Genomic DNA, 23,049 nt, shown 5'->3' with positions numbered 1-23,049 from the left:
GGTGACTTTTCATTTATCCCTAGCTGCTCTTAAAATTCTCTCTTTGTCTTTGGATTTGGCAAGTTCAATTATAATATGTCTTGGTGACTTTTTTTAAAATCTACCTTACGTGGAGTTTGATGAGCATCTTGGATAGATATCTTCTCATCTTTCATGATATCAGGGAAGTTTTCTGCCAACAAGTCTTCAACAATTCTCTTTGTATTTTCTGTTCTTCCTCCCTGTTCTAGTACTCCAGTCACTCATAGGTTATTTCCCTTGATAGAGTCCCACATGATTTTTAAGGTTTCTTCATTTTTTTATATTCTTTTATCTGAATTTTCTTCAAATATATTGGTGCCAAGTGCTTTATCTTCAAGCTCCCCAATTCCGCCTTCCTCTTGCTCAGTTCTCCTCCAACTTCCTACTGAGTTATCTAATTCTTTAATTTTATTGTTAATCTTCTGAACTTCTGATTGCCCTCTCTCCATGGATCCTTGCAGCTTATTAAATTTTTCATTATGTTCTTGAATAATCTTTTTAATTTCTTGAACTGCTTTATATGTGTGTTCCTTTGCTTGTTCTGCGTATTGCCTGATCTCCTTCCTAATTTCATTCCTGATGTCTTGAAGAGTTCTGTATATTAATCTTTTGAATTCTGCATCCAGTAATTCCAGGAAGGCACCTTCACCCAGAAGATCCATTGATTCTTTGTTTTGAGAGCTTGTTGAGGTGCTCATCATCTATTTCTTTGTGTGACTTGGTATTGACTGTTGTCTCCGAACCATCTATTAGTTATTGTATTAGTTTATTTTTTGTTTGCTTACTGTATCTTAACTTCTTGCTGTGTTTTGTGTTGATATGACCAGATGGGTTGCTTGAGTGAGCTAGCTTGAGTGTTTTCACCTTCGAAGCTCTGACGTCCTGTCTCCAGATGGCTAGAGCTGTTATCAGGTATATCAGTCTAGGAGTCCTTTGACTTTTCTTGTATGAATTCACCTCAGGTGTCCAGGTACCTGATCATCAAATGTGTCGTACAGGCTTTATCCTATAGTCTTAGAGGGGCAGGGGTGATTGGCGTAAGTACCGGTATCTGGTTGCAGCAGGGGGTCACACTCTGAACAAGGCAGGGGGCTGAGAACCATCCCCCAAGCGTCTTTGAGGAAAGTGCTTCCCTGTTCCCTAGGTCGTACAGGTGGGTTGGTTCACAGACAGACCATGAGCACCCCATGGTTTTGGTTGTAAGGACTGGGAGGTACCAGTTATCCTTTCAACCCTGTTAACAGGTGGCTGGGTGACCTGGGTGGAGCCATCAGTCCTTATGCCCCTGATGTGGGTAGGTGAGGACCCTGTTTAGTAGGCAAAGTGGTGTCAAATACCAAACACCCACCTCTCTACCACACAGGCGAAACGGTTGCAGTGTGCCAGTTAAGGGCCCACTGTCCTGAAATAGGCCGACACTGGTCCACGCAGGGGAGAAAGATATTCAAAGTCCGCAGACCATTTATGCCTGGATAGAAGCCACTTCTGTCCTGCGCTCCCCTACTCAGTGGAGCTGGAAAATTGTCTTTTCTTCCAATTGTGAATTTATTCCTACTCCAGGGCTGGGAGGATGGCCCCAGGTGCTCAACAGGGTCTGTCTCAGGCTCAGGGATATCAACAGCCACTGAAGCTGGCTTGGGGGCTGGGGGCATGGTAAAATATATGCAAAGTATTTAGCTTTTGCTGAGAGCACTGTTTTTGTCTGGTTCCGGGGTTGTGAGTAGGCTGTGCAGCTGGCTGCTTCTCCCTGAGGAAACTGTGGCCAAATGCTACTACCAGCCCGCCACAGCTGCTCCTGGGAATGGTGCCTGAGGGCTCCCCATGATTCAGGTCCGGTAACTCCTCTCTGCTTCTGAACCATCTCTCCCTCCCCTTGCTGCTCAGGCTGTTTTCTGACTTTGCCTTTAATGTTCAGGGCTCCTAGTTTGTCATAAATAGAGTTGTTTCACTTGTTTTTTTGGGTCTTTGTTGTAAGAAGCATTGCAGGAAACATCTGACTATTCCGCCATCTTGGCCCTGCCCTCCGATTTTAATGTTTTTTTAAAAATTATTGAAATTTGTTTTGTGCCCTAGCAGATGGTCTGTTCTGGAGAGTGCGCTTGTCCATGTGTATTGTGCTGTTGCCGAGTGTTACATATATGTGTGTTAAATGTAGTTGACTTACAGTGTTGTCGGAGTCCTCTATTTTTTTTTTTATTAACTTTTATTGAGCTTCAAGTGAATGTTTACAAATCAAGTCAGTCTGCCACATATAAGTTTACATACATCTTACTCCGTACTCCCACTTGCTCTCCCCCTAATGAGTCAGCCCTTCCAGTCTCTCCTTTCATGGCAATTTTGCCAGCTTCCCACTCTCTCTATCCTCCCATCCCCACTCCAGACAGGAGATGCCAACACAATCTCAAGTGTCCATCTGATATAATTAGCTCACTCTTCATCAGCATCTCTCTCCCACCCACTGTCCAGTCCCTTTCATGTCTGATGAGTTGTCTTCAGGGATGGTTCCTGTCCTGTGCCAACAGAAGGTCTGGGGACCATGGCCTCTGGGATTCCTCTAGTCTCAGTCAGACCATTAAGTATGGTCTTTTTATGAGAATTTGGGGTCTGCATCCCACTGATCTCCTGCTCCCTCAGGGGTTCTTTATTGTGCTCCCTGTGAGGGCAGTCATCGATTGTGGCCAGGCACCAACTAGTTCTTCTGGTCTCAGGATGATGTAGGTCTCTGGTTCATGTGGCCCTTTCTGTCTCTTGGGCTCCTAGTTGTCGTGTGACCTTGGTGTTCTTCATTTTCCTTTGCTCCAGGTGGGTTGAGACCAATTGATGCATCTTAGATGGCCGCTTGTTAGCATTTAAGACCCCAGAAGCCACATTTCAAAGTGGGATGCAGAATGTTTTCCTAATAGAATTATTTTGCCAATTGACTTAGAAGTCCCCTGAAACCATGGTCCCCAAACCCCCGCCCTTTCTCCGCTGACCTTTGAAGCATTCATTTTATCCCGGAAACTTCCTTGCTTTTGGTCCAGTCCAGTTGAGCTGACCTTCCATGTATTGAGTGTTGTCCTTCCCTTCACCTAAAGCAGTTCTTATCTACTAATTAATCAATTAAAAAAACCCTCTCCCTCCCTCCCTTCCTCCCCCCCTCGTAACCACAAGAGTATGTGTTCTTCTCAGTTTTCACTATTTCTCAAGATCTTATAATAGTGGTCTTATACAATATTTGTCCTTTTGCCTCTGACTAATTTGGCTCAGCATAATGCCTTCCAGGTTCCTCCATGTTATGAAATGTTTCACAGATTCGTCACTGTTCTTTATCGATGCGTAGTATTCCATTGTGTGAATATACCACAATTTATTTACCCATTCATCCGTTGATTGAAGTCCTCTATTTTCTTATTGATTTTCTCCAGATGTTCTGTCCATTATTGAAAGTGATATATTTGATCTCTCTTATTGTATTATCTGTTACTCCCTTCAGCTCTGTGTGTGTTTGCTTCATATATTTTAGGACTCTGATGTTAGGTAATACATATTTATAATTGTTATATCTTCTTGATGAATTGATCCTTTTATTTTCATCCCTTGTAACAGATTTTGGCTTAAAGTTTATTTTGCCTGATATCGGTATAGCCACTGCAGCTCTCTTTTGGTTACTCTTTGCATGGTATATATATATATATATATTTTTTTTTCATCCTTTCACTTTCAACCTATTTTTGCCTTGGGCCTAAGATCTCTCTCGTACACAGCATATAGGTCCATCAGTTTTTTTTTTTGTTTTTTTTATTAATACATTCTGCCACTCTGCCTTTTGATGGGAGTGTTTAAGTCATTTGCACTTAAGGTAATTACTGATAAGGAAGAACTGCCATTTTGGTATTCATGTTTTGTGTGTCATACCTTTACTTCTGTCAATTTTTGATTTATGTGCTTTGAAGGTTTTTTGTTAAGTGTATACACATTTAGGATTTTTAATACTTCTTGGTGAATGGACACCTTTATCTTTAATGAACTGTCCCCCTTTGTCTTGGTACTATTTCTTATTCTGAAGTTTTTGCGGGATTTTAATTTAGTCACTACAGCTTGCTTTCGCTTAGTGTTTACATGATATCTTTTTCCCCATTCTTTTACTTTTTATCCATCTTTATGTTTAAAGTGGATTCCTTTAAAAAGCTGGATCTTACTTTTCTAAGCAGTCTGAAAACCTCTGCTTTTTAAATGGAGTGTCATTTAATGCTATTATCAATATAAAAAAACCAAACCAAACCCAGTGCCGTCGAGTCGATTCCGACTCCTAGCAACCCTATAGGACAGAGTAGAACTGCCCCATAGAGTTTCCAAGGAGCACCTGGCAGATTCGAACTGCTGACCCTTTGATTAGCAGCTATAGCACTTAACCACTACACCACCAGGGTTTCCATTATCAGTATGGTTGGGTTTAAATGTACTATTTTGCTGTTTCTTTTCAAATTGTCCTGTCTGGTCTTTCTTTCCCTTTTTTTCTTTCCTACCATTTTTTTGGGGGGAGGGAATTAAATGTGTATTTTTAATACTCCAGTTTTTATCTCCACTATACTGGAGCCCTGTTGGCACAGTGGTTAAGAGCTCAGCTGCTAACCAAAATCAACATTTGATATGAATATACCAGCTGCTCCTTGGAAACCTTATGGGACAGTTCTACTCTGTCCTGTAGGGTCACTATGAGTCGGGATCAACTCAGCAGCAACATTTGGTTTTGGTTATTAGTTTATTAACTATACCTTTAGCTATACCTGCACTACAAGGTGTTAGCTATACCTTTGTTTTTTTCAGTGGTTGCTCTTGGTGAGCAATTTGCGAACTTTTTGGTCTCACAACCCATTTGTATTCTTAGTTATTCAAGACTTCAAAGAGCTTTGGTTTATGGGGATTATTTCTATCAAATGTTTCTGCATTGAAAATTAAAACTGAAATGTTAAAGTATTTATTAATCCTTTTAAAATAACAATATTAAACCATTATGTGTTAACATAATTAGCATATCATTTATTAAAAATAACTATTAAAAAAACTAGTAGGAAGAGTGACAGCGTTACATTTTTGCAAATCCATTTAATGTCTGACTTAATAGAAGAAGGCTGGATTCTCATATCTAATTCTGCATTCAATTTCTTGCCATATGTTGTTTTAGTTTAAGTATATCAAGAAAATCTGGCTCCACACAGGTATGTAGTAGTAAAGGGAAGAGTATTTTAATAGCCTTTTCAGATAATTATTGATATGCTCTTTTGATACCACTCCAGAGCTCATCAAGTGATAGTTTCTTAAGTGTGGAATCTGAAACCACGCAACTTAGTTTTATTAAAATCTGTTGGTCTATCTTGTACTTCGAATGGATTTTTTTCCCCATGCATGGTTTTGTAACATCACACATTGGTCATTTGGAAAATACCGGTTCACCAAACTGTACACATCTTTGACATGTTGAAACATTTCATTATATGATATCAAAAATTAAAATAATATCACCACTAATCTTATCTGAAAAATTGAAGTATTGGAAACTGTGAAGCTTTTTATTTTTACTTCAAAGGCTGAATTTTATTATTGGCAACAATTACTGTCATTTGTTTTCCTTGAAATCACTCTCTTCATCCTTTTTGTTTTTGCTTTAATAAATTTTTATTTTGGAATAATTTAAATTTACAGAAAAATGGCAAAGATAATACACAGAGTTCTTGTATACTTCTCTCTCAGTTTCCCCTGATGTTAGCATATTACACCATCCAGTTCATTTGTCAAAACTAAGAAACCAACATTAGTACATTACTATTAAATGAGCTCCAGTCTTCACTCAGATTTTACCACAAATCCCCTTTTCTGTTTCAAGACCCAGTTCAGGATACCACATTGTGTTTTTTCATCGTGTCTCCTTAGTGTCTTCTTGCCTTTGGCAATTTCTTAGTCTTTTCTTGTCTTTTATGACCTTGACACTTTTGGAGAGTACTGGCCGGGTATTTTGTAGCATGTCCCTCAATTTGAGTTTGTCTCATGTTTTCCCCATGACTTGACTGGGATTATGTTTTGGGAGGAATACCACAGAGATGAAGGGCCTGCTTCATCTAATGTTGAGAAAATATCTGCCAAATACTCAAGTCTGAGTAACTATAGTTTGCCATCAGTTGTTCTTTTAAATAAAAATAGTAAAATTTGATGCCACTGCCTTGATTTGTGCTGGGGCACCAGCAGTATCATACAGCGTTAGCTTTGACACCATTAGCGTATATATCAGCACTGTGACAAAGAAAAGTGTTAGCATTATTATGAATATAGCTTTGACTTTGCACACTCTATGGAAATATCTCCGGAACCCTCAGGGGTCCTCTAATGACACACTGAAAACCATTATAAAAAAAAAGGTATTATTTTTGTTTTAAATAGTCAAATATTCTCTAAAAATTAAAACGTGAGAAAATGTCTTTTATATTTATACATATTTAGTACTTCTGGTGCTTTTCATTTCTTTGCATAGTTCCAGTTTTCAGGTAATAAATGTTATTCTTGCTTAAAAAGTCTCCTTTAAAATATCTTGTAGTACAAGTCTACCGACAACAGAATCTCTCAGCTTTTGTTTGAAAATTTTTTTTTTTTTGAGATATATTTTCTCTTGGTATAGGATTCTAAGCCAACAGATCCTCTGTAATCCACCCCCCATTTTTTTTCCAGCAATTTAAAGAGTTTTCCAATGTCTTCTGACTTACATAGTTTCAGATCTTACGTCCGGTCATTTCGTTTTGGTTCTTCTTATGTAATGTGTTTTTCTTCTCTAGCTGTTTTTGAGCTTTTCTTCTTAACCCTAGTATTTATTAATTGGATTGTGATATGCTTTAGTGTGGTTTCATTTGTGTTTATTCTTCTTACAGCTAGTTGAGTATTTTGTCTGTGGGCTATAGTTAGCATGAAATTTGGCAAATTTTCACCCATTATTTCCTCAAGTAACCCCCCACCCCACCCCAATTACATATGTTGGGTTGCTTGATATTACCCTCTTTCTTAGTCTGGGTTCTCTAGAGGAGCAAAACCAGTGATGCATATATAGATAAATAGAAATTTACTTCAAGGAAATAGTCCATGCAATTGTGGGGGTTGGCAAGACCCAAATCTGAAAGCTTCTTCTGGTTCACGTGGTTGCAGGGGCTGGCAAATCCAAAGTCTGCAGGTCAGATTGAAGGCCTCATGTGTCCCAGGAACTGGAGGTCAGCGACAAGAAAAGTGCAGGATTGAAAGAGAAAGCTTTGGCAGAACGTCCATCTATATTCTGGAGGCAGGCCTCACTCCCAAGGAAACTCCCCTTTCAACTGATTGGCTGCTCATATCAGATTACAAAATGGAAGATGATTACATAGTGTTTGCCAAATCACTGAGAATAATGGCCTAGCCAAGTTGACACATAGCATTAACCATCACACCCCATAAATCTGTTTGTTTTTTTCAGTGATTAATTTTGGATAGCTTCTGTTGTTACCTCCTTAAGTTCATTGATACTTTCTTTTGAAGTTTCTAATATACAAGATCTGAAATGAAAATTTCGTTGGATGGTATTAACCAAAGATTAGATACTGCAGAAGAAAGTAAGTTCACTGATAATTTCTTAGTTGCAGGGGTGAATTAGCTCTTAAAAAAAAAAAAAAAAAAGCTACTCTAGACCTGAAATAACAAAGTTTATCAACAAGCTATCAGAAATTCACATGATGTGCAAGAAATTTAATTTCTGGACAGAAGACAGTCAAACATTGTTCTGTGCTCAACAATGTAAAATCCACAAGGTCTGATATCTAATAAAAAGACCTTCTGGGTCTCTCCTGAATGTCTTGTGTATTCAGTGATGACTTCTCATTTTGGTTGCTGGGAATGTACTAATTTACATCTCTGAGTGAGCTCCGGGAACTTTTTTTGCTCACAGCACCTCAGGAATTGTTCTTTTCTTGCTACTCTAGCCCATGGATTCCAGTCTCCCTCAGCCTTCCCAAACTAGTAGCTATGCTCTTTTTGGGTTCTCCCTCCTTACACTGATGACCAGAAATTGCCACCTGGCACAACAGTGGGGTGATAGGTTTACTGTGTTTGTTCCCTACTTCGTCAAGGATCACAAAGGTGGTTTTCAGCAAAAAAGTTGGTGTGAATTACCCATTCTTCCAAGTTGGAACTTACCCTTTCTGAAGAGTTTTTTGGCAGCTTTTATATATAGTTTTTTGGAATTTAGCTGAAATTCGAATAATGACTTAATTTACATTTTTAATTATACTTTCAAATCACATGTAAAACAGTATATTAAGAAATAATGCCTTTTGATTTATGTATAACAAAAGAGTTTTATTCCAAACTGCATCCATCTTTGGTGTCAATGTGTTCAACATCACTGTGACCAATTTTGGGGTCTTTAACAGCTTTCAGGAGCACATCATCTTCACTGTTGTCACAGTTGTTGAAGATACAGTGACTTTTTTTTCTTTTTTTTTATTGTGCTTAAAGTGAAAGTTTACAGTTCAAGTCAGTTTCTCATATAAAAACTTATACATGCATTGTTATGTGACCCTAGTTGCTCTCCTTGTAGTGTGACAGCACACTCCTCCTCAGTACCCTGTGTTTCCTGTGTCCATTCAACCAGCTCCTGTCCCCTCTGCCTTCTCATCTCACCTCCAGACAGGAGCTGCTCACATAGTCTCCTGTGTCTGCTTGAGCTAAGAAACACACTCCTCACCAGTATCATTTTATGTCTTATAGTCCAGTCTAATCTTTGTCAGAGGAGTTGGCTTTGGGAATGGTTTTAGTTTTGGGCTAACAGAGAGTCTGGGGGCCATGTCCTTTCAGGTCCCTCTAGTCTCAGATCATTAAGTCTGGTCTTTTTACTACAATTTGAGTTCTGCATCCCACTTTCCTCCTGCTTCATCAGGGATTCTCTGTTGTGTTCCCTGTCAGGGCAGTCATTGGTAGTAGCTGGGCATCATCTAGTTTTTCTGTCTCAGGCAGGTGGAGTCTCTGGTTTAGGTGGCCCTTTCTGACTCCTGGGCTCATACTTTTCTTGTGTCTTTGGTGTTCTTCATTCTTCTTTGCTCCAGGGGGGTGAGACCAGTTGATTCATCTTAGATGGCCACTTGCTAGCTTTTAAGACTGCAGATGCCACTCACCAAAGTGGGATGCAGAATGTCTTCTTAATACACTTTGTTATGCCAGTTGACCTAGATGTCCCCTGAAACCATGGTCCCCAGATCCCTGCTACTCTGTCCCTTGAAGTGTTTGGTTGTATTCAGGAAACTACTTAGCTTTTGGTTTAGTCTAGTTGTGCTGACTTCCCCTGTATTGTGTGTTGTCCTTCCTTTCACCTGGAATAATTCTTGTCTCCTATCTAGTTAATGAATACCCCCCTCCCTCCCTCTCTCTGCACCGTCATAACCATCAAAGAATGTTTTCTTCTGTGCTTCAACCTTTTCTTGTGTTCTTATAATAGTGGTTGCTATGAGTCGGAATCGACTCGATGGCAGCGGGTTTGGTTTTTGTTTTTTTTCATATAACATGTCCGTTTGTGACTGACTAATTTCACTCAGCATGATGCTTTCCAGATTCCTCCATGTTATGAGGTGTTTCATGGATTTATTGTTGTTCTTTATTGTTGCTTAGTATTCCGTTGTGTGAATATACCTAGTTTGTTTATCCATTCATCTGCTGATGGGCACCTTGGTTGTTTCCACCTTTTAGCTATTGTAAACAGTGCTGCAGTGAACATGGGTGTGCATATATCTATTCCTGTGAGGGTTTTTATTTCTCTAGGATGTATTCCAAGGAGTGGGATTGCTGGATCGTATGGTAGTTCTATTTCTAGCTTTTGAAGGAAGCGCCAAATTGATCTCCCACCAACCGTGTGTAAGTGTTCCAGTCTCTCCATAATCTCTCCAGTATTTATTATTTTGTGTTTTTTGGATTAATGCAAGCCTCGTTGGGGTGAAATGGTATCTCATTTTAGCCAAAATTTTTTTTTCCCAGTTCGTAGGTTGTCTTTTTACTGTTTTGGTGAAGTCTTTGGATAAGTCTGAGTGTTTGATTTTTAGGAGCTCCCAGTTATCTAGTTTCTCCTCTGCATTGTTAGTTACATTTTGTATACTGTTTATGCCATGTATTAGGGCCCTTAGTGTTGTCCCTAATTTTTCTTCCATGATCTTTATCGTTTTAGATTTTATATTTAGGTCTTTGATCCATTTGAGTTAGTTTTTGTACATGGTGTGAGGTATGGGTCTTGTTTCGTTTTTTTGCATATGGGTATCCATCCAGTTATGCCAGTACCATTTGTTAAAGAGACTGTCTTTTCCCCAGTTAATAGACTTTGGACCTTTGTCAAATATCAGCTGCTCATAAGTGGGAAGATGCAGTGATTTTTAAGTCTGTGTATAATTGTGTTACTAGAAATTCCCAAATGCAGTACATTAAAAAATTTGTTCTGTGTTTATAAAATTTTGGTCTCTACAACCAAAAAAAAAAAAAATTTTTTTTTTACAACCTAGTCTCTTACTGTGTTGTTTTTTGAAGTAATTTTAAACAGCTGTTTATGACAGCTTGCAATTGTGTGGTTATACCTCTAGGAATCCTCACTGGTTTTGTGTTAAATATTTCTGTCGTCCCCCTCCAATTAAGAAACAAAATAAAACAAAAGAAAAAAACGTATCTATCGGGCACCTCCCTAACCAGCACTGGTAGAGATAATTTCACAATAACGTCTTCTCCAAACATTATTTTGCTGTTCAAGTTTGATAAAGAGAAAGCACACATAATATGAGAGATGTTTGCTGTTTCAAAGGGATTATTTCGAGGGAAAGCATATTTTCCATTTAGGCATATATCGTATTTCTTTGCCTCGGAATAGTAAGTTTTCCTGTTTTATGCTCGTGAAGATTAGTGAAACAGTTGCCTACTATTTATTGCTTATTGTACTTAGAATTGCTAGTTTGATTCAAATTTTTATTCAGTAGCTAGAATAAATTATTCTGCAGATATTTTTGCCAACTTGCCTCTATCATTAGTTTTATATACCATCCTAGTTATTTCAATTAAATTACATATTTCATAGAACAGAATATTTTGAGTGGAAGATGAAGAATTAAGTTAAATTTAAAAATTAACTGGTTTCATTATAACATCCTGTAGAAATACATCCCATATGTAAAAAGAAAGAACTAAATGTCTCTTGTTTTACGTTTGACAGGGAGCTCTCAGTTACTTATAAAAGAGGTCAGTCAAAACTTTGTTGACAGAAAATCAGGTAGATTGATACATATTTTCACCCAGTGAAGGTATTATCTAACTCCCAAACCCATTGCTGTTGAGTGGATTCTGACTCAGCCACCACACAGGAGAGAGAGAATGGCCGCCTAGAGTTTCCAAAACTGTAGTCTTTATGGAAGCAGACTGCCGCATTTTTCTCCCATGGGTTCAAACCACCAACCTTTTGGTTCGCAGCAGTTAACCACTGTGCCACCAGGGCTCTTTGAAGGTATTATAGCCAGCGTTATTTACTTTTAATATTGTACACTTTTATTATAACAACCTGTAAAACATCCAGTATTTAGTTTATTACTAAACTATTGTTCATAGAAATATTTGACGTTGAGTCAATTCTGGCTCATGGTGACCCTGTGTGTTGCAAAGTAGAACTGTGCTCTATAAGATTTTTAAGGTTGTGTGTGACCCTTCAGAGTTAGATCAGCAGATCTTGCTCCTGAGGCCCCTCTGAGTGGGTTCAAACCACCAAACTTCTGGTTAGTAGTCGAATGCTTAACTGTTTACGCTACCTAGGGACTCCTTATAGTAAATATATACATGTCACGTAAGGGAATTTTTATTACACGATAGGCATGCATTTGAAGTGAAAATGACCAGAAATTCCAACTATGAGATTTTTTTCCTAAATTTTATTTATTTTGTTGTTGTTGTTGAGAATATACATAGCAAAACATAGAGCAATTCGGCAGTTTCTGCATGTACAATTTAGTGATATTGATTACATTCTTTGAGTTGCATAACCATTCTCACCCTCCTTTTCTGAGTTGTTCCTCCCTCATTAATATAAACTCACTGCCCCCTAAGGCTCCTATCTAATCTTTCGAGTTGCTGTTATCAGTTTGATCCCATATAGTTCTTATATATAGATAGTTCTTGTGGGGCCCTGGTGGTATAGTGGTTAACATCTTGGCTGCTAACCAAAACGTCGGCAGTTTGAATCCACCAGCTGCTCTTTGGAAACCCTATGGGGCAGTTCTACTCTGTACTATAGAGTTGCTATGAGTTGAAATCAACGGCTGGCTACAGATTTGGTTTTTGGTTTTTAGACAGTTCTTAAAGGAGCACAATGGTCAAGGCTGGACTTTTTTACTAATTAAGCGAAACTATTGATTGGTTTTAAGATGACCTCAGGGATATTTTTGGTTCAAGGTATAAAGTTTATCTCAGTGCAGTAGTTTCAGGGTTCATCTACCCTCTAACTCCAGAAAGTCTTGGGTCATTAGAACTTGAAATTGTGTTTTGCATTTTCCCCCTTTTCATCAGGATTCTTCTATGGAAGCTTTGATCGAAGATTCAGAAATGGTAGCTGGACACCATTCAGTTCTTCTGGTCTCATGGCAAAGGGGGCAGTTGTTCATGGAGGCAGTTAGCTACGTAGTATCCTCCTCCTATTCCTGACTTCTCCTCCTTCTGTTGCTCCAGGTGACTAAAGACCGATTGTTGTGTTGTGGATGGCTGCTTGCAAGCTTTTAAAACCCCAGGCACTGTGCAGTGAACCAGGAGGTAGGACAGAGGTGCTAAACACATTATTAGGCCAATTAGCTAGTCCCATGAAACCATGACCCTGAACTTCCAAACCAAGGAACCAATTCCCATGAGGTGTTTGGTTGTACATAAGCAGCCTCACCAGCTACTCTTTTTACTGTTGTAAATATATCCATCACCCAACTTGTGGCAATTCAACTTTTTACAGGTGTACAGCTTCTTGACAGTAATTACAATAATTGGCTGTGGAACCCTCCCCTTAATCAGTGAGATTTTCCATCACTGTTAGCCCCCTTTTTTCCCCCACCTCTGTTAACCACTAATAAACTTTGGTCTCTATTCATTTGCCTTTTCTTGTCTTTTTATGTAAGTGAGGTCATACAATATTTCTCCTTTTGTGATTGGCTTATTTTGCTTGCCATAATATGTTCAAGCTCCATTCATACTGTAGCATGTGTCAAGACTTCATTTCTTCTACTGGCTGAGTAGTCTTCCACTGTATGTATGTACCACATTTTGTTTATTCATTCACCTGCCGATGGGTATTTAGGTTGCTCCCACCTTTTGGCTATTGTGTATGGTGCTGTAATGAACACTGGTGTACATGTCTCTTTTTGAGTCTTCACTTTCAAGTCTTTTGAGTATATACCTAGGAGTGGATTTGCTTGATCATGTGGTAGTTCTATTTTTAATTTTTTGAGGAACTGCCACACTGTTTTCTACAATAGCTATACCATTTTCCATTCCTCCTAGCAATGAACAAGGGTTCCAGTTTCCCCACATTCTTGTCAACATTTGTTATTTCCTATTTTTTTTTTTTTAATCTTAGCCATCCTAGTGCGAGTGAAATGGTATCTCATTGTGGTTTCTAACTATGAGATTTTATTTGATTATAATTTTAAATGAATTCTCATGTATTCTAACTACTGCTCAATTATTTGAGCACTGTTTATCTACTCCCCTTGACTCAAAAATTACTTAAGAGTATCTGTCCTTATTATAAACAATTTTATGTTCATACTGTAATGGACACCTGTTGTTTAATGCTCAGTGTCTGCTCTTCCTCCTTCAAGGTAACGTAACTTAACTTTCTATGGGGAACCGTCTCTCCCTTGTTATTAGTTAAATGGTTTGCCTCAGCTACAGCGGTGGGCCTTGGTTGACTTAAACTAATCAATAAAACTTATTTCTCAGTCCATTGTGATTCTTTGTGGAATGGAATATTTACTGGGAATGTCTAGGAAGGGTGCTTTCTTGTTCTGTTACTGAAAGAACAGCTGGAGGATCTTTGGAAGTTATGGTACTCTATAAGGATACGACAACTGGCACTACTGCAGAGATGATTGCAAGCAGCAAGCCAGCCTCCAGATGAAGCCTAGAGGAGGGCAAAGCTGAGAGAGCAGGGAAAAGTAGAGTCTGATGATGCTGTGAACTTTTTGGTGAAACAAAGTCCAAAGTGAGCTAAATGTATGGAATATTACTCCTATGACCTGGTAACTTCACCTAAATCTATTCGAGTTGGGTTTTCTGTCACATGTAATAAAAACATTCTAACTGATAAATAGGATACCATCTTATCAAATTTGAAAGTACTGACATTTAATGTTTTACTATTCCTAATATAATTTGCAATTCAAATCACATTAGGGTAACATCTCTACTCAGCAAATGTTTGACTCACTTGAGCTATGTAAATCTGTTAGGGATTAAATTGTGTCTCCCAAAAAGTTATATTGAAGTTATAACCCCCTTGTGCCTGTAAATATGAGCCTGTTTAGAAAATGAGGTCATACTAGAGCAAGATGGGTCCTAAAACTAATCCTTTCTTAATGGTGTCTTATGAAAAGGGAAAATAGATATGGAGAGATATGCATGGGGGAAAGACCATGTGAGGAACTGCCTACAAGGCAAGGAATGGCAAGGAGTGTTCAGGGCTACTGACAAGGTAGGATCTTCCCTTAGATCTGTGGCCTGATTTAGACTCCTAACTTATGAAACTGTGAGACGGTATGTCTCTTTTTTAAAGCCGTTCACTTTGTGGTATTTTGTTACAGCAACCCTGGGAATCTAAGACAGAATTTATACTGTGTTCAGATGAGGATGAGTGATACTGTGCTGTTAAGCTTTTTTTCATTCTCCTCCAGAAATTCGTAACACTTTTATGCTAAAGATCTGTGTTGGGACATGCTAGAATATAATTTCTTAAGTGAAAAATATTTGAGTGACAGTTCTTTCTTTACAGAGGTCAGTCTGAAAGTAGATACAATAAATGACCTTTTAGCTACTTCATTGCGAGTCATTTTTTATATTAAGTGTATGCCTACTAAATTAATTTTGTATAAAACACTACTTTCATCAAAGGTAGGTTTTATCCAGCTTTCGGTGGTTATCCATTGTCTTCATGATGAAATCCAAACATTTTAGCCAATGAAAAAAGGTCCTTGTAATTTAGCCTGTGCCTTTCCAACCTTATTTCTCATTGTTTTTCTTATCCAGTGAGATAATCTGTTTCCCTAATCCGTGTTGTTACTAGTACCCTCTGACTCGTTATTTCCAATCCTTCCTGCTATCATTTTTGCCCAGTTCTGATGCCTTTCTTTTTCAGTAAAATCTTTGTCAGCTTTCCACCATGGCTATAAGTGATCTCTCTTACAAACCAAACAAATCCTACTTTATTTCTTATTGTAAGAAAAGTCAAACAACACTGAATAAGTAAAATAAATGCCTCTTCATTCTTAGTGCAACCCTCCAGAAGAAAACCTCTTACTAGTTTAAAATCTTTGATATCCTTCTGTGCATATTTAAGCATATCTGACTTGTTCGATTATCATTTCCGGTGGCTGTCATATTGGATAGCACAATTGTAGAGGCTTAATCATTTTTAAGTTTGAGTTTTCTCTTGGCAAGAATATTTCAAGAATAGTGGTACGTACTTCGTATTGCATCATGACAAGAAACATACAAGGTCTGGTGGTCTCTTTTTGTGATATTAAGATGGATCATTGATTCAGTTATTGTCAGCCTAATCTGCCCATTTTAAAGTCCCCTGTGACCTTTCATTGAACGGTTTTATCGATCTCATTCTTTAAAATTGTCATAGATAGTTACGTCACCGTCTTTTAATATGATAAGATAGTAGATCAGTAAGAGGCCAGGCTGTGGAGTTCGACTGCCTGCCACTTTCTGGTTGTATGGCCTTGGGCAAGTGACTACACGTTTATCCACTGTGAGTTAGCTATCTCATGGGGTTGTTTCAGTGATTAAATTTGTTAAGTGTTTAAAACAGTGCATGGTACATGGTAAATGTAAATAAACATTAGCTGCTATTATTGATATGAGGTCCCTGGATAGCACAAATGGTTAAGTGCTCGATTACTAGCCAAAATGCTAGTGATTTGAACTCACCCAAAGGCGCCTCAGAAGACAGGCCTGGTGATGTGCTTCTGAAAGGTCACAGCCTTGAAAACCCTATGACGTAGTGCTGTTCTTCATACATGGGGTCGTCATGAGTTGGAATCAACTCAACAGCAAGTAACTACAACATTATTAATGTATTGTTTTAAAAGTTTTATTTTGCTGTCTATTCACTTGGTATTTGTCTGCATAGAAAATGCTGTATTGGCTAATTCTGTCTGGCCGTGAGACCAGGTCACATAGTAGGAAAACAAAGTACCATTTAAATGACAACAAACCTTATATATCTCTAGCATCTATGATTTTTAATAAGAAAAACCTTAAAAGTGGCTTGTTAAGTCTGGAAAAGAAAGATTGAGCATAATTAGGTATATATCCCAGAAGGTAGGAAAGTAAATTTCGAAAGAAAGAAAAAAGTATGACCCTCCCATGGCTTGCATGTGTGTGTGTATGTGTGTGTGTGTGTGTGTATAAATATATATATGTAATCTATCTAATTATAGATAGGTAGGTAAATATATAAGTAATAAAACATTTACCATTTCAACATCCTTCACATGTATAGTTCAGTGACAGTAAATATGTTCATCATGTGGCTTAGCCATCACCATTCCTGAGTTTACCCCATGGCTTTTGACTCTGAAAAACTGGATGGTTCTTTGAATGAAAGTTAATAAGAACGAGCATACACAATCCTAAATAATTTGAGCAGGGAGAAGTCTCTAAAACCCCAATGTGGTTATGCAAGGAAACTGTCAGATTAACAGCACACAGATTTAATAGGTGGAAAGGGAGATGCAGAGCTGAAAATTATTAAACAACAGTACAAACCTTTATCAACAATGATAGGAACCACAAAGTAAGCCGATGTTCATAGAAGACGCTTAAAACAACATAAATTGTTTTCTAAAAGTAATATCTCAAATAAGTTTCAAGAAGATTGTTAAATTTTTAAGAGAGATGGAATCATCAGTTCATGCTTTGCAACTGTTTGATTCAGTAGGGAGAAATAGTCTTTGAGTTGGAAAAGATACAATAACATAAAAAGGTATTATAGGCATGGTAGGTAAGCAGCTAGTAAGTGAAACACATGACTTCCTTAAGTATATTCTGCTTTCGTCATTTAAACTAATGTCCCCTCTAGCTGCAGTGGACTGGCAGATCTGCTTATGAAGTCATTGAATAATCTTTGAGAATTTCATGAAAATTGAAATTTTTAGGAGAGATGACCAAATGCTAGCTGATTTTTTTTTTTTTTTAGAAAGGGGAAAATGTGGGTTCTGGAACTTACAAGCCAGTAAGTTTGTTATTGATCTTTGGCAAATTTCTAGAAAGAAGTTTCTGAGCATTTATAAAAGAATCCTCTAATATAAAAGTTTAAATGGATCCACCGAGAACATAGCTTGCCAAATTAACTTTATTTCTTTCAATAGAATTGTCAGTTCGGATGAATTAAGAGACATACTGTAGAAACAGTTTCTTAATTTTAGAGAAGCTGTTCACAGAGTCTTTGGATATATTTTTGCCTAAGATTAAATTGGCGAAGTGTTGTTTGGATTTAGAACAAGTAGGTAGATTTGTGGAGCCCTGGTAGTACAGTAGATAAGAGCTCGGCTGCTAACCAAAAGATCGGCAGTTGGAATTCACCAGCTGCTCCTTGGAAACCCTGTGAGGCATTTCTACTCTGTCCTGTACGGTTGCTATGAGTCAGAATCAATTCCATGGCAGTGAGTTTGGTTTCAGGTAGATTAGTAGTTGTCAGATTTACAGTCATTTGAAATTCAGAACCAGCATTTGATTACAGATTCAGTGTCACCCTTGATTGAGATGTTCAAAGCATCACAAACTAGGTTGTCTGTATTTTGCCTCAACATTTTCACCAGTGATACGGATGTAGGCTTATCTGCTTGTAGATTACTCAGAGCTGAACATGGATAGCTGATAACACAAGGCAATCAACATCTCCCTAAAAACTTAATTAATATAGCACATTTTTATCTCTCCCGCTCTTAACACACTTTGATATTTTATATGTAATGTGGATTCATAATTTAGATTGTTTGGAGGAAGAAAAAGTGAATTGTATTTCTCATCTAATATTTTTACCAAATTAATGTAGGAATTGTAAGTGCCCCTTAGTTATTATAGCATAATATTTTTAATAATACAAATTTAATAATCCAAAGTGAAAATTGGAAGTCTTTGCATAAAGTATATTTTTATTTGCTTTAGGAATATGAAGCACGAACAGGGAGGACCTGTAAACCACCACTTCAGTCTTCAAGCCGTAAGAATTTTGAATTTGAGCCACTTTCTACCACTGCCCTGATTCTTGAGGATCGACCATCGTAAGTGCGCTAGTGATCATCAGGAACACTTTTATATTTTATTTTAACACTTCTATATTTTAAACAAATTTATTTTTGTTTACTGTTTCACTTAAAAGATAATGAGAAATTAGATACAGAAAAGACCTTATTTAAAAAATATTTTAAAGCCCAGTCATGTGCTTTAAAAACTAATAGGGGAAGAGTATATTGATGATATCCAAGCCTTACGAGGATTTTCTAGAGGTCTGTATGAGTCAGAATATGATATACAAAATCTTGGCTCTTTGTATTTATTTTAGCTCTACTCTGTTCTAACAGGAAGCCCTGGTGGTGTAGTGGTTAAGTGCTACAGCTGCTAAGCAAGAGGTTGTCAGTTTGAATCCGCCAGGTGCTCCTTGGAAACTCTATCTGGCAGCTCTACTCTGTCCCGTAGGGTCACTATGAGTCACAATCGACTCAACGGCAGTTGGTGTGGTTTTTTTTGGTTCTGTTCTAACAATCTCAACGTGATAGGGCAATTACTCTTCCTTTCTTGACCAAACATCTTAATACCGAGCACAACATTTTAGTTTCTTCTCTTCTCTGTATCCCTAAAAAAAGCTGCTGTTTTCAGTATATTGTCTCTGATTTGTTATCAATCAAAACACCTCCCCTAAAGTAAGATTGCTTGGTTCTTAACGCCTTTTCTCCTGGGTTCTCTGGATCTATTCTTTTTTCTGCTAGAGTTCTCTTTCCTTCCAGTATAAAAATTCCTAGATTTTCTGGTTATTTTCTTGGTCTATGGCTTTTTCTACCCAATATCCTGATGAGCTTGTGGAGCTCTGTGGCATTGTGGTTAAGAGCTCAGCTGCTAACCAGAAGATCGGCAGTTCGAATCCACTAAGCCGCTCCTTGGAAACCCTATGGGGCAGCTCTGCTCTGTCCTGTAGGGTCTGTATGAGTTGAAATCAACTTGATGGCAGTGGTTTTTTTATTTTGATGAGCATAATAAAAAGATCTGGAGCCAAACACAGGTAGACATTGAAAGAGAAGAAAAACAGGATATAAAAGTATATTATTTTTGAATACTTGTTTCATTCTTTCATGCTGGAGAATTAATGATCCTAATACACTTTTATTAGGATTTGATGCATATGTATATATTTATTTTTTCCATTGTTACAAAAAGTTTTTCAGAAATTTAGTTATGGGAATATGTCTAAGTTTTATTTCAAACTTGCTGCCGGGGAGAAGAACCGAATCAGGCCAATTCAAAGACCCCTTTCTTGGTAGAGCAGAGACATACATAGGAAAATAAAACTGGTTAGAGAAGTAAGAAAAGAATATCTCTTTCAAGACCTTTAGACTCTTGACTGATAATCAGCTGAGTAAGTGAATAACTAAGTTCCCAGAAGAGCTTTCTTAAGTTTGTTAAAATTAATCCAGAATGGCTTATGCTTTTTACCAGGAATGTTAATTTCTTATCAGAAGGATTCTGTGAAAATATTATGCAGCAAGTTCTGTTCTGACAGTTTTTTGAGATAAAATATTCTTTATAAAAAAAATACAAAAAAAAATTTTTTTTTTCTATAAATATTCTTTATACCATCCTCGATTTTATAATCAAATCTGTGTCTTTAAAGTCCTGCCTTCAGGCCTTTCCTCATATTATTACCCTCTCTTGGAATGTTATTCTCTTCTACTACTCATCTACCCAGTCCTTTAAGGATTAGGCTTTATCTTTTCAATCAGGTCTTTGTTGGCTTTTTTAACCTTCAGTGATAGCATTTCTAGAAACTCCTTTTTTTGTAAGCAGTTCCTCAAAATGATGTTTTATGTAATTGTCTTGAAGTAATGTAATACACATAATAACTTCATGTAAGAAGATCCCAGTGTAGCCAAAAAAATGCATAGACATCTGAAAAAAGAACCGTTCTTTTATTGAAATATCAATTATAATAAATGCGTCACTTTTATTCTGATTCTTTGGAACTTTGCTCATCTGTAATATAGAGATTGAATTTAATCCCTGCTGTTCCACTCTGATGTGCTGTGATTTAATTAACAATTTGTTTACCTTTTTATAATTTGGAGGAGTCTTTTTTTGGAGAGGGAAGTAGTTTATGTGACTTACATTTATGTAATTCAAACAAACAAAGGTTTTCTTCCGTAGTGTTGGAATATGGAGGTGCCTGTTTACTCATTCCTCTTCTTTCCACTTCAACCAGTTGAAGAATAAATATAGGGAAAAGATGAGAACAAAAACTTCAGTTTTACTGAAGATAAAATCAAATGGGAGTACGTGGATGGGACCTGAGTACTAAATGGCATGTTCTACTTTATCTCACCTAGAATAGTCTCCTAGCAGGTTAGAGCCAACTAACATCCACCCAGTTACATAACCTGAGGAGCTAGAGCAGAGGTCTGTATAATCTTTAGACCTCTTCTGTGTCTGTCTGCAGCCAGGTGCAGGATACAGCCTGTCTTGCTTTTGAGTTTTAATATGTTAATAATGTCACTACTTCAGCTATGAGGTGGCATCTGTGAGGGGATAGAGAAGAAGGCAGAAGTTCTTCCTTAGCATGGAGTTAATGGTGGAAACTTTCTCTTCTTATATAAGGAGAGGAGGAGTTTCTCTCTCTAAAGAGAGTTTGCAAGTTGGTGCTACTTTTTCCTTTCTTGTCATCTGTAATTTGCAGCAGCATCCAGAATCATTGACTTCATAGGTTTTTGTAGTTGGAGCTTTTCTTTACATATGGAGCAGTTATAGTGTTTAATCATCGGAAATCTCATTTAAAAGAATATTAAATACAGAAAATCCTGTAATTTCATCCTTTTGTTAATTTTGTGTTTTTCTCTGCCTATTTGTATCCTTATCCATCTCAAAATAAGGACATCCTTGAGGAGGAAGATAAGAGCATATTTATGAGCTGATTGTGTTGATATGAGCTTCTTCTGTTTTTAAATCACTGATGGTAGTGCAGTGGTTAAAGCGGTCAGTCGCTAGCCAGAAGATTCGGCAGTTTGAAACCACCAGCAGCTTCTCAGGAGAAAAGATGTTGCAATCTGCTTCCATAGAGATTTTACAGCCTTGGAAACTCCATGGGATCACTATGAGTCAGGATCAACTCGATGGCAGTGGGTGGATGCTTATGGTACTCAGGGTGTGTGTTTTTTTTTTTTTTTTTAACCACCAGTGGATAGACTACCTCCTTTTCTCTTCTGAGTTTCTTCCTAAGTCACTACTGTGCATACTAGTGCCAAATACAATAGTATAAATCATTAAAGAAACAAGTGAAAAGTAACAAAAGGTATAGATTTTTATGTGATATCTTTGAAAAGCAGCAAATGTTCATACTATGTATTTTAGCTTGATGTGCCGTCTTATATATTCATTAATGGTTTCTTGTTTTGACTCCATAACTGCTACTTCCATAAAAGGTGGGAATCATATTTTAAACCATATCTGTAATGTAATAGCATCTGAGCCTGTGTACATTTGGAGGAAAGATGAGAATCAAGGTCAGCACTAAGTTGGCACCTTTGAGATGGAGATCAGACATACCTCTACTCTCAGCTTTTTTATGTCTTTTGACATATCCCTCAGCACTCTCTACTATCTGCTGGGTTTGATAATTTGTTGCAGTGGCACACACAACCCACAGACCATACTCAGGATTATGGGGTTTATTAAGGGAAGTAATAGGCTACAACTCAGGATCAGGATCAACTTGAAAATAACAGGCTATACCTCAGGAGACAGGATACAGTTCTTCAGTCCTTCCAACTAAGACAGTTCTCAGCTTCTTCTCATCCATGCCTGCAGGCAGGTGGCCCTTCTCTTGGCCGTGCCTGCAGGCAGGCCTTCTCTCAGCTGTGCCCACCTTCAGGCCTTCTCTTGACCTCTCTTCTGCCTAGGCAAGTGATACAATTCTTTAGCTCAGCCAGCAAGCCTCCTGCCCAAAGACGCTCAGCTCTCTTGCTCCGTGGGTTGACAATCCAGCTGCAGCTGCCAATGCCAGTCTCCTGGTTCCTGCCGCTTGTACTGCTGCCACCGTTTTTCTGCTACTGGGCTTTGCTGTTTTTGCTGTTGTTTCTTACCATTTTGTGCCATTTCCAGTGTTATAGCTCTCTCTCTCTCTGTCGTGTCTAGGAGGTTCTCAGTGCAGGAACCCTGGATCCAAAGGACGCACTCCACCCCAGGCTCTTCTTGATGGTAGTGAGGTCCCCCTAAACTTCTGTGCAGTTGGCCCTTATGTTAGCCTACTTCTTGTCAATTTCAAGTCATGGCCCTCCCACAAGGCCACAAACTGACCAATTACCTTGGTAGGCCATAGTCAGTTAATTTGCATAGTAATCAATCTGTTCCCGCAAGGCTACTTAATCCTATTGGGTGGTTTTACACACCCTATTTGCATAGTAGACCAGTCAATACCTTTACAAGATTATGATCCAGCAAATCATCTCAGCAGAACTATAAACCCAAGGCCAGAAAGGCCATATATAAAGTGAA

General features: G+C 38.0%; 1 protein-coding gene across 4 annotated transcripts in view; it reads left to right on the top strand.

Annotated features, from left to right (window-relative positions):
• TBC1D12 (TBC1 domain family member 12) overlaps nt 1-23,049 on the top strand; it is a 134,830-nt gene that overhangs the window by 63,813 nt on the left and 47,968 nt on the right. For 3 of the 4 annotated variants that reach the window (XM_064269564.1, XM_064269566.1, XM_064269565.1), the window contains exon 3: nt 18,460-18,575. In XM_064269564.1, the coding sequence (XP_064125634.1) occupies nt 18,460-18,575 (116 nt within the window). Of the gene's footprint in view, nt 1-12,594; nt 12,751-18,459; nt 18,576-23,049 lie in introns of those variants that run through there. The other variant, XM_064269567.1, reaches the window with a different exon arrangement.

The sequence above is a fragment of the Loxodonta africana genome, chromosome 16 (genome assembly GCF_030014295.1).
Source record: "Loxodonta africana isolate mLoxAfr1 chromosome 16, mLoxAfr1.hap2, whole genome shotgun sequence".
Taxonomy (NCBI): domain Eukaryota; kingdom Metazoa; phylum Chordata; class Mammalia; order Proboscidea; family Elephantidae; genus Loxodonta; species Loxodonta africana.
This window is presented reverse-complemented; position numbering and strand designations above follow the sequence as displayed.